Genomic DNA, 12,881 nt, shown 5'->3' on the forward strand with positions numbered 1-12,881 from the left:
CTAAATGAGGTTACAAACCATAAGTCGTTAATTGGAAACAAAAGCTATAAAAATTTCAGACATACACCACGTTCTCCTGGTTTCCTTCACCAGTCTTTACTGGTAGAAGTATCTAGGACCCTCTTTAGTTCTGTAACTGCTAACCTTGGGCCAGAAGTCATAACATAACCTGGAGACAAACTGTCAAAAATCAGTTCCACTCACATCTATGAGACAGTGCCTAATGATATGAATTTTATCATATCTAGATGGTTCTGATGAATGAATGCCAAAGTTTCAGAATTCTTGATCTAGAGTTAGTAACCCTTTGAGCTATTTCAACTTTTTATTTTATTTTATTTTATGTTTTGGTTTTTGGGCCACACCCTGCGGTGCTCAGGGGTTACTCCTGGCTGTCTGCTCAGAAATAGCTCCTGGCAGGCACGGGGGACCATATGGGACACCGGGATTCGAACCAACCACCTTTGGTCCTGGATCGGCTACTTGCAAGGCAAACACCGCTGTGCTATCTCTCCAGGCCCTATTTTCAACTTTCAAACTTGCCACTAATGTTCTGTTCAAATGCTTGCTTTAATCTTCAGTATGATGTTGGCTTATTCTGATAACTTATTAGGATGTTGTTCGTATTAAGTAACTCAGTGTTTATAGTTTCTGTTATGAATAACTTTTCTGACCAAGATAAAAATGTAGGAATAAGACAGCTTGTAATCACCATTAAATTAAACATCACAGAAAAGTACTATTCTTTACCCAGTGCCTATGGTATTTTCACTACTCCTTCGTTTGCCAGTCTTTGGTTTATTTCTTCTCTTATCAGAGTTAAGATAAACGTCAGCAGACTGGGAAGTTTAGCAAATTAAACAAGATTGTTTTATTAAAAATAATTCTTTTAACACCTCTATTTTCCAAAATACAAAATAAGATAGCATAGGCACACAAAAGCAGACACATACACTTACTTCCCTGACAAATGAAAATGTCTAGCTTAAGCTCGAATTTTTTTTAATATGTATGAAAAAAGCAACTTAAAACTATAAAAATAATTCTTTAAAAATACTTCACAGCAGGAGCCTGAAGCAATAGCACAATGGGTAGGGTGTGTGCCTTGCAGAAAGCTAACCTGAGTTTTATCCCCAGCATCCCATCTGGTCCCCTGAGCCCACTAAGACTGAGCCCTGAGCTCAAGGCCCTCAGTCTAGGGCCTGACAACCACCAGTTAGGGCCCCAAATGCCCTAAAAAATCATAAATAAAAAATTCACAGCAGATTAAGTACCTGCTATATACTTTCTGTCATATTTCAACATGGTAGTTATTGAAATAGATGTTTAAATTAAAGGAGTAAAATCTGTATATTCAGGTTCGCTTCCCCACTTCTCTTAAAAACTTTCACTGCTACGTAATCAATACTTACTTGTCTTTCAAAGTATTGTTGAGCAGTTGACCCCCGATTAACATGATTTGAACTACATGAGTTCATTATGGAGACGTTTTTGCATGAGTTTTCTTAGAAACTGATGATACAAATTTATGCTAACTATAGTATTATAGAGTCAAGTGCTACAAGTGGCTATTTTCTTCCTTATGATTTTCTTTTATTATTTTATGAGGGGCTTTGGGGAAATGTTTTGGAGTCTTGTTTAGGGGTTGTTTCTGACTCCATGCTCAGGGATCATTCCTGATGGTGCCTAGGAAATTAAATGTGGTTGTCAGGGATCCAGTGCTGTTTGCATACAAGACAAGAACCTTAAACCTTGAATCATCTCTCTAGACCATCTTTAAGATTTTCTTAACATTTCCTTTTCCCTAGTTCACTTACCTACTGCAGTCTGTAATATTACAGCATATAAAGCAAGTGCTAGTCAATAATAAGGCTCCCATTCAACAACAGTGTATTAGTACTTAAGTTTGGGGTCATAAAATTTAAACAAGTATTTCTGACTGTATGGGATGAGTACCCATTGCCCCCTGGATGGTTCAAGTATCACCTATACACTGTGTCTTTAAGCAAATGGTCCTCCAGTACAATGTACTTAGACACACACACACACACACACACACACACACACACACACACACACACACACGGAAACTAAGAGAAGGAAACAACGTAAAGGGGCACACTATATTAACTTGAGCATTTGCCATGAAATTATGCTACTTTGTCTACATTATATTTAGCTCTATCTGATGAGGGATCTCAGGAAAAAGAATCACAAACCGGGGTATAAACTATGACCTAGGAAGAGCTAATCTGAGAATAAACTCATAGCATTTAAGCTTGAAACTTTGGAACTTACTGGCATCTGCACCACCTCCCTGATAATGACCATCCACAAGAACACTAGATTAAATATTAAAAGTGCTGACTTCATGTCTGGGTTTGGACACTCACTCACTGGCTGGTTATAGTATATAGCCCAGCTGAACAGTAACTCTTCTTCCTTGAAAAATTAGGGTTCAAGGTGAGGTTTGATGTATACCCGTTTAGCTCTAAAATTCTAAAACTGCTTTTCTTTTTTATATGCCCCTCTCTTTTTTAATATTGGAAAGTTTCAATGTACCAAAAAAAAAATCCATGTATAGAAACTAATGTAAAAAACACCCCATATCAACTAACTGTTCAACTCCAACATTTTCCCCCAACTTTAACAAAGTCTGAGTGATTAAAAGGGTATATATTTAAGTTGTACAATGCAATTCTGTTTTATTTGGGGGCCACATCAAGTGGTGCTCAGGGGTTACTCCATTTTTGGAGCTCAAGAATTAGTCCTGATGGGCTCAGGGGTCTGACCATATGAGATGCTGGGAATTAAACCCTAGTCTGCAGCATGGGAGGCAAACACCCTAACCTCAGTACTATTGCTCCAACCCTTACAATGCAGATATTTTAAGTTATGCAATGTGATGATTAAAGGTACTTTTTGCATTGTGAAATGGCTTCCACAATGAAGCTAGTTAACACATGGGACATAGAACGCAATGCAGTTTAAGTGCCTATGTTAAGATTTGCTTTGATAAGTCATGCATTTCAAAAGAATTCTTCTTGAATAAATATACTGCCAGCTTTACTGTAAGTAGCTAATAAATAACAAGGTCACCTTAACCCATGAAGATCCCTTTCAGAAATTTCAGTAATCTGGACTGATTGAGATAGGCCATTTGCCTCTTTACTGTGTTACCACTCTGTCCTTAACCAGGAATAATTTCTGAATGCAAGAGCCAGGAGTAATCCTGAACACCGCTGGGTTTGCTCCCTGCCCCCCCCAAATAAACCAAAACCAAAAAAAAAAAAAACCGAAGAAAAAAAACCCAAAACCCAGAAACATCAGTAACCTAGATTTTTCTTGTTCAACACTCTTTTATCCTAGGCCCTATTTCTAGCTTTTACACTTTATATCAGCTAATAAATAAAGAGTAAACCCTCCAAATACCTATCCTAGGACCCTCATAAAGATGGAGGACTTTCTTCACCCTCAGGAATGTCACATACCTTTCTTAATGTTCTTTTGCTCCCATGCATTTCATAATCACCTAAGAATCAACCCAGCTATAAACAGGGTCTTTCGTGTGTGTGTGTGTGTGTGTGTGTGTGTGTGTGTGTGTGTGTGTGTGTGTGTGTGTGTGTGTGTGTGGAATACTGATGTAGCAACTACAGTGACATGTGTCTGGGTAGGAGGGCAGGAATTATCGAGGCAGTATCAGCAACAGGTTGAGATCCAAGAAGATCCAATTACCAAGGGGATCCAGTTACAGTTGTTTTTATAATGAGAACACCCACTCAACTTACAACTAGAAGTTTGCACATATGTTTTTTTAACCAAGAGCCCCCAATATCTCTTACCCCTGAACTCCTGGCAACCACAGTTCTACTTACTGGTTCTATAAATTTCACTTTTTAAAGATTCCACATGTAAATGAGATTACACAGCTTTTAAACTTTCTTTATCTGTCTTACTACCACCTACTATAATATCTTCCAGAGGCTTCCCTGTTTTCTTTCTGGAATTTTTAGATTCCAACTCTTTTTTTTTTTTAAAGTTTATTATAGCATATTACATAAGGCTCCAAATTTCATTTCCCTGTGGGTGGATATCTACTTTTCCCAGTGCTACTTGCTGAAAGATTCTCTCCTTCCCCCATTGTTTATTTGTAACACTCTTGTCAAGATGTTGGCCAGATATTTGTGGGCTTTCCTTTTGCTCCAATGGCCTGTTTTAATTCTAGTACTGTATTGTTTTGAATACTGATGTTGTAATATAGTTGGAAATAGAAGGATGATGCTTTCAGCTTTGTTTTTCCCAATAATGTTTTGGACTATTTGGGGGTCTTGTGTGGTTCCAGATGAATTTTAGGACTTTTTTTCTATGAGAAATATCACTGAATTTCTGACAATGGTTTATATAGGTATTCTACTAAATCCATAAAGCAACAGTTTAAATTGAAGATTAAAAAATTTAATAAAGTGGGTAGAGAAGGTAGGAAAAAATCTGAACACCCAAAGAGCTGAAACAAAGTCTGGGATGACATTACCTAAGGACCGGAGAACTGAGAATGAAATTCTCTTAGCAGAGTTGGTGAGGGTTTGCTAAGACCAAGACCAGCTTCCATGTGATGTCGTAAGAAGAAAAACACAGATGTCTGGGTGGTGAAAGAACTATCTACCACTAAAATGAGCAAGCACAGCAGGTTTGTTTTGAACTCAGGTATATTCTTCCCAAGTGCTGACAAAGAGGCAAGTTCACAGCAGGTACCCAAAAAGGATTAAAGTGAATGAGTGAAATTAGGAAAAGGTGGCTTTAATTCCATTTTCAAGAGCTGGCATTGAATGTCAAGGACTATTTAAAAATAAAAGGATTCTGAAATGAGAACTCACATTTCTGAAAGCTGCTCTATACTTCCAAGTATGAGAAGTCAAAGAAAAAAAGTGAAAGGGAGCCCAGGCAGCTGAGATATTCGCAGCCAGAAGACAGAGAAAGAGTGTGGCTAGGCTTTCAGGAGGGAAAAGAAAAACGTATCTTCTCTGTATACATTAAGATAAAGTTGCTTCCTAAATTCAGCAATAACTTCATTGTATCTTGGCATAATAAAGTAGAACTAAAATAGACGTCTATTTTACAACTTTCCTACCTTCTAAAAACTCTCAGGAAATACTCCTAAAACGGAGCCATGACAACTACTAAAACTTAAACAAATAGAAATATTTAGTAAAAATGTTTTAAGAGAAATTGTATGTTTTACGATTGTTTGTATACAGTTATATATATCATATATATATACACATATATATATCTACTTGAGATGTGGAAGGTCAATACATATTTCCACTCTAGATGGTTAGGGATCTGGCCCTTCAGACCTCTGTATTCAAGCCCCTACATCTCTACTTCAATCGTATTTACCAATGGGGCCTTTGGGAGATAACTGGAAACTACAAGTAGGTGGCATCCTTCTGATGGGATTAGTGTTCTTCTAAAAAGACAGTAAAGGGCTTGTGGTCTGTCAGCTGAGATATATGACAAGCCAGGGGAAAGGATCATTACTCCCTGAAATTGCTGAAACCAACTGGGGAAATCAGTCTCCAGACTGTGAGCTTTCTGTTATTTATCTATTATTTTTTTTACAAGTCTTTCCTCTTATTATTATTTTGGGTACCATGGCTTACAAACTATTGTTATTAGTGTTTCATACAAGAAATATTCCAGTTCCACACCCTCTGCCCAGGTGTCAACTTCCCTCCATCACTGTCCCAGTAACCTTCACCCCATCTCCCCGTGATAAGCTTTTTTTTTTTTTTGGCCTGGTTTGATACTCATGGGTTACTCCTGGCTATGCAACTCGGAAATCACCCCTGGCTTGGGGGACCATATGGGACACTGGGGGATCGAAATACGGTCCATCTTAGGCTAGCACTTGCAAGGCAGATAGATGTCTTACCTCTAGTGCCACCTCTCTGCCCCTCCCCCCCACGATAAGCTTTCAAATGAAGACAAATTCTCAGTAGTTTTTGGTACTTTGGGAGTTGTTATTCCCTTATTCTATTCCTTCTTATCCTGCAAATGAGAGACTGACTGACTTCACTCAAAATGATTCTCTCCAGCCTCATCCACATAGCAGCAAATTTCACTTTTTTCTTAGTGGAGTAGTATTCCATTGTGTATATGGATCATGATTTCTTTAACCAGCCATCTGATCTTGGACACTTGAGTTGTTTCCAGATCAAGGATATTATGCATAGTGCTGCATAAACATAGGAGTGTGGATATATTTTCTTTTTTTTTTTTTTTGGTTTTTGGGTCACACAGTGGTGCTCAGGGGTGACTCCTGGCTGTCTGCTCAGAAATAGCTGCTGGCAGGCACGGGGAACCCTATGGGACACCGGGATTCCAACCAACCACCTTAGGTCCTGGATCGGCTGCTTGCAAGGCAAACGCCGCTGTGCTATCTCTCCGGGCCCATATTTTCTTTTTTTTTTCTTTCTTCTTTTTGTTTTTGCTTTTGGGCCACACTCGGTGACACTCACGGGTTGTTACTCCTGGCTTCTGTGCTCAGAAATCGCTCTTGGCTTGGGGGACCATATAAGATGTCAGGGGATTGAACATAGGTCCGTCCTGGGTCAGCCACAGGCAAGGCAAATGCCCTAGTGCTATGCTCTCATTCTGGACCCACGTGGATGTATTTTCTTTCTTTTCTTTTCTTTTTTCTTTTTGGTTTTTGGGTCACACCTGGCAGTGCTCAAGGGTTACTCCTGGCTCTATGCTCAGGAATCGCTCCTGGTAGGCTCAGGGGACCTATGGGATGCCGGATTTTAACCACTGTCCTTCTGTATGAAAGGCAAACGCCCTACCTCCATGCTATCTCTCCGGCCCCTGGATGTATTTTCTAATCTAAGTTTAAAAGTCCTCGGTAGATACTCAGAAGTGGATTTGCTAGGTCATAAGGAAGTTCAATTTCTAGCGCATTTTGGTAAATATTTCTTTTGTTTTAACAAAATGTAGGACCAGTAAACATTTCCATCAGCAGTGATCTAGGGCCTTATTTCTCCACAGCCAAGACACCCACACTGATTATTGTTGTTCTTTTTGATCTGTGCCAATCTCGCTGGTGTGAAGTGATATCTCACCGCTGTTTTGATTTTGGGGGGGGGTGATAGAGTTCTAGTATAGCTTTATCCACTGAATGACAAGAGAAATAGTCGCTCCCTGTCTGTGGAGTGAATTTTCGATTCTGTCATCATTTTGTTTGTGATGTAGAAGCTTTTGCTTCTCTGTTTCAGTTTGTTTAGTTAATAGTTTTGAATCACTCAGGATACCTCTAGATTCAAAGTCATCAGGTGTTCTACTCATGCTTTCCTTAATGTAATTTATCGATTTGGGTCTGACATGGAGGTCTGACTTTTGTGCATGGTGTTAGAAAGAGATCCTAGTTCAATTTTTGCATGTGACTGAACAGTCGTCCCAGCACCATTTGTTAAAGACTTTCTTTGTTCCACTTCATAATTTTTGCTCCTTATTGAAGATTAATTGTCCATATATCTGACGGTGATGATGTGTCTCTGGACTCTCAGTTGCATTCCATTGACCTGAGAATCTAGCCTTAGTCTAGTACCACACTGTTTTAATTAGTATAGTTTTACAGTATAGTTGTTGTAGTTTAGTGCACAGTATAGTTAAATGAGAGAGGAAAAACCTTCTTCTATTCCTAAGGTTGCTTTTGTTGTCCCTGGGGACTTACTGGTTCATATAAACTTCATGCCTTTAAAAATGTCATGGGTATTTTTATAGGGATAACATTAAATCTGTTATAGCTTTGGGCAAGATTGTCAATTTGACAATATTAACCTGTCCAATTCACGAACAGGGTGTTTCCATCTCCGTATATCCATATATCCTTTTATTTCATTTTGTAGTGATTTTAAGTTTATTTTGTCTAAATCTTTGTCTAAATCTTTGACGTTTTTGTTAAGTTGATTCCCAGGTACTTCATCTTCTTTTATTTTTAAATTTATTTATATTTGATTTTGAGCTATCCCAGTAGTGCTCAGGGGTAACTCCTGCGTCTGCACTCAGGAATTATTCTTGGCAATATTCAGGGCACTGTAAGGGATGCTGGAGATCAAACCTGGGTTATCCCCAGGGAAGGCAAGTGCCCTATTCAGTATACTAATCTCCAGTCTGGGACCTGATTTTTTGAGGCACAATTGTGAATAACACTTTAACATTTTTCTCTCTTCTGTTGCATTATTTGCATATAGGACAGCCATGAATTTCTGTACGCTGATTTTGTAGTTTATTCACTTTACTATACAACTCTATGGTCATTTAATCATTCTCTAATAATGAGAAAGATTTCTTTAGGATAAGCATTACAATGCTTTTCCTCCATAATTCCTCTAGTACATTCTGAAATATGTAGCAAGCAACCAATAAATATATAGTTGCTTTCTCTTTCTTTCTCTTTTTACTAGGAAGTGGGGAATCACATCCAACAGTGCCAAGGGCTTACTCCTGGCCCTGCACTTAATGATCACTCCTGAAAGGCAAGGCAAGGATCTTACTTACTATACTCTCTCTAGTCCCTATATAGTTACTCTCAAACTGGTAAGCAAAACAGGGAAGACCTAGGCTGATTATTTGATGAGCCCAAACTCTTACAGAAAATTACCTACAGAAGAGTTAAATAATTCTAAAAGTTCTAAATTACCAAAATGTGGTATTGTGGGCCCCAGGCCAAAAGCATAGGTTTCCACTGATGTAACTCTTAACCTTAGCAGTCTTTGAGAAACATGAACTCCCTCCCAACCCACCCACCCCCAATGAAGGAAAGCAGATGTTAATAAAGACATACCATCTGAGGCTGTAAGATTCTTGTCTTTGGGGGCCACGATATGCCCAGCATGACTGATAGTCCAAACTGGAAAACGTTTGTTTGTTGAAGAGTACAAGGCCTTCATAAATGGTGTATAAAGGGAACTAAAACCTGGATTACCTAAAGAAAAGAAGCACAAATTTTAGATTAAAGCAGTAAACTCACAAAAGATGATGTGCAGCTGAAGAAGAGGGTCTATTTCTTGCCGTTGTCCTAGATAAATTTAGTAACATTTACCTAATACATCTCAAGTTTAATATTCTTTACACTTTAAGTCTGTAAATGATCACTTGGAATACTGTTCCTGCTTTGCTCTTCAATTCATTTTGGGTAAATTCTTCTCTCATCAAATACACACATACTAAAACTAGGAGTCATCCTCATTTCTCCATGTTAATCCTGCCAACTTTCAAAGTGCATTTCAACTTCGTCCACTTCTCTCCATTAATATTGTTACTTTCTCTTTCTTTCTTTCTTTCTTTCTTTCTTTCTTTCTTTCTTTCTTTCTTTCTTTCTTTCTTTCTTTCTTTCTTTCTTTCTTTCTTTCTTTCTTTCTTTCTTTCTTTCTTTCTTTCTTTCTTTCTCTCTCTCTCTCTCTCTCTCTCTCTTTCTTTCTTTCTTTCTTTCTTTCTTTCTTTCATTTTTTTTTTTTTTTTTTTTTTTGGTTTTTGGGTCACACCCAGCAGCGCTCAGGGGTTACTCCTGGCTCTACGCTTAGAAATCGCTCCTAGCAGGCTCGGGGGACCACATATGGGATACTGGGATTCATATCACCATCCTCCTGCATGCAAGGAAAACGCCCTATCTCCATGCCATCTCTCCAGCCCTGGTTTGTTACTTTCTAATGAATTTCCTGCCATAGCCTCCTGATGGCCTTCTCTGGGCCCTTTCATCAGAGAATCTCTAGCACTATTTTCAAAATTCAAATCATAGCAGTATCCTACTTGAATACTCTTCAGATACTTCCCATGATCTTTCAGACAATCTGAAATTTTCTGAAGCCTCTACAATCCTTCAAGAGTTGGGGCCCAGAGAGATAGCACAGCGGCGTTTGCCTTGCAAGCAGCCTATCCAGGACCAAAGGTGGTTGGTTCGAATCCCAGTGTCCCATATGGTCCCCTGTGCCTGCCAGGAGCTATTTCTGAGCAGACAGCCAGGAGTAGCCCCTGACACCGCCGGGTGTAGCCCAAAAGCCAAAAAAAAAAAAAAAAAGAGTTGACTGTGCTATTATCACGCTTCATGGAAACAAATTAATCTAAAAATCATTCTCAAAGAAATCTGAACACGTTCCTAAGCGTTCCATTGCCATTTATAGTAAACCATTTATATTGTAAAAAGCTACTGTAATGTAATTTGATCTTTGGGGAGAAAGGACAGTTAACACGTGAGATTTTTTTTGTGTATGTGTAAGGTATTTTGAATGAGTTAATTTTATTATAAAGAAGTAAAATGAATAAGTGAGCTTTTTTTTTTAAAAAAAAGAATCAATCTGATACATCTTTTGGGGTGAAAGTCAGCAGAATGGGGTTGTAATCAATTATGGGTTTGATGATGGAATCTCTTCTTCTCTGTCTACTTCACGATGTAAATTTTCTCCTCTTTGCAATTACATGGCCTGATTTTGCTGCACTGACTCAATCTCTGCCACCATTTATCTTCACTATTTACCTATTTTTGTTTCCTCGATAAAGGAATAAAGTGGTTATGAACTTCAATTCTCAATTCTGTGTGAGCTAGAGCCTAACTTTGTTACTTATCAAGTCAGTACTCTGTCAAGTTATTGAACCTCCCTGAATATCAGATTCTATGTCCATAAAACAGGGGTAATAATAATAGTCCTTCCGGTGAGAAATGAACTCCACAAAAGTGCTCCATAATGTCAGTGTCTAACCAGATGGCAATGATGATGCCCTTAATTAGTTGTGAAAATAAAATTCTGTTGCATTCTGACCTTGTGATCCAAGTTCCAAATTCCTTTTTTGTATTTTATTAGTGTCAGTTTTGTTAAGCAGCACTGAAACACCCTCAAAAGTGGTCATCTATACCTTATTCAGCTGATTGGCCACTATACAGAGGAAAGAAGGGTTGTGGGGTGCATCATTATCATTAGGGTTGTACCACTTCTGCTGGGTGTGGCTGATACTGTCTCATGGTTTATATTTAGAAATGCGAATCTACATAGTTTGAATATTAAAGTATCAAAGTTATGAGCAATTGATTAAATCACATGACATATCAACATACAAGGAAAATGTAATTTTAAAATGTACACTATTAAAATTTATTAGCAGTTATACTGTCTTAATCATGTTTTATATTTAAATCTTCAAAACATCTGAAATATTGTTCAGTATGAAGTAGCAATTTTCTTTACAAGTGTCCCAAAACCATTTATTATATAATACATTCTTTCTGCACCGATTTGAAATGTTTTCAACTCCAATGCTAAATTCTTACTTTACTTACTAATTCTGATTCCAAATAATTCTTTTTTTCCTTTTCTCCACTGCCAACACCATACTGTCTTGATTAGTATACTTTTTATTTCTTTTTTTTAGTGTTTTCAAAAAGTGGTAGAGCATAATTGCTTCTCTATTTTTTTCCTCTAGTTTTTCTAGGTGGGTCTCATAACCTTTATAATGATTTTCATAAGTTTCAATTTTTAGAAATCTCTTTGGAATCCTGAATAGAAATTTCATCTCATTTCTATATTAATTGTAAAGGATTGCTTTTTTTTATAAAAAAAAAATTACTGTGACTCTAATCTTCTTAGGCTGTGTATATATCATATTGAAATAATTTGTCTCTCAGCAAAGTTCCATGATATAATTTTCATTTGATAGAAAACAGTAAGTACTATAAACATTATTGCCAGGGGACAGACTAGGATAGGACAGTGGGCAAACACCAGCCTTGCATATGGGCCAACCAGAGTTCAATTCCTGGACCCCATATGGGCCCACCAAGCGTTGCTAGGGGGTGATCTCCTGAACACTGAGGGCTGTGCCCCCCCAAATTACACGTCAGGTGGGAATTTAAGTGCTTTACAAATATTTATTTACTTCTCACCTGAGTTAGTATTCTTATTTTCATATTATGAGTCTAGGAAACTAGAAGGTTAAGTGTCTGGTTTCAAGAACAGAGAAAAAATGTGCTCAGTAAATATTTGGCTGACTGCTAGCATAGGACTAGGCTCCAGAGAAGGCAAGTTTCTTACCCCCTGAGACTCTCTCTCTCACCACCGATCCTACTATTTCTGTGCAATCTATCAGTGTGGTAAACAGACATTGAGGGATATGGAATTTCATTTAAGATGAAGTTAGAAAGAAAGAGAATGGAATTATCCTTGTGGTCATCAGAGGATATCTGAATTTTAAGGAGGTAATATTGGAAGGGGTTAAAGTAGATTTAAGGCTTGGAAGTCAAGCTTTAAAAATATATTCTGTCGTTAAAAGGGTAGGGGAATAAAATATATATTATGTATTAAAAGAATAACTATAAAAATAAAAATTTTTATGACAATAAAAGTTTGCATTTTAGATACAGAGGACAACTTCCTACAAAGCCACTTGAGAGGGTAGTAGATAACTTGAGATAACCCTATATTGATGAAAGAAAATGAAGTTTAAAAGCCTGCTCACAAAAATGAACTACCAAATCCTTATGTTTAAACAGGAGAAACAATACCAAATCTCTACACGAACTCTATCCAGAAAACACAAGGGAAAGAAATACTTTCCACTTTACTTCCATATAGTTTTTCATACCCAAATAAGACAGACATTGCAAAAAGAAAACTTCAGGCCAACATGCCTTGTGAACATAATAAAAAAATGCTAAGTAAAATATTAGCAAACTGGAATTCATCAACATGTTAAATTGAACAGTACATCACGACCAAAGGTGGTTTACTGCAGTAGTGTAGAATTGGCCTATTGTTAAAAAACAGTTATTTTGAGGCCAGTGAGGTGGTGCTAGAGGTAAGGTGTTTGCCTAGCAAGCGCTAGCCAAGGAA

General features: G+C 37.7%; 1 protein-coding gene across 1 annotated transcript in view; it reads right to left on the reverse strand.

Annotated features, from left to right (window-relative positions):
- Window positions 1-12,881, reverse strand: part of LDAH (lipid droplet associated hydrolase) — a 96,723-nt gene that overhangs the window by 66,768 nt on the left and 17,074 nt on the right. Inside the window, exon 3 of the mRNA XM_049784665.1 lies at window positions 8,846-8,986. Within this exon, the coding sequence (XP_049640622.1) occupies window positions 8,846-8,986 (141 nt within the window). The remainder of the gene's footprint in view (window positions 1-8,845; window positions 8,987-12,881) is intronic.

The sequence above is a fragment of the Suncus etruscus genome, chromosome 12 (genome assembly GCF_024139225.1).
Source record: "Suncus etruscus isolate mSunEtr1 chromosome 12, mSunEtr1.pri.cur, whole genome shotgun sequence".
NCBI lineage: Eukaryota > Metazoa > Chordata > Mammalia > Eulipotyphla > Soricidae > Suncus > Suncus etruscus.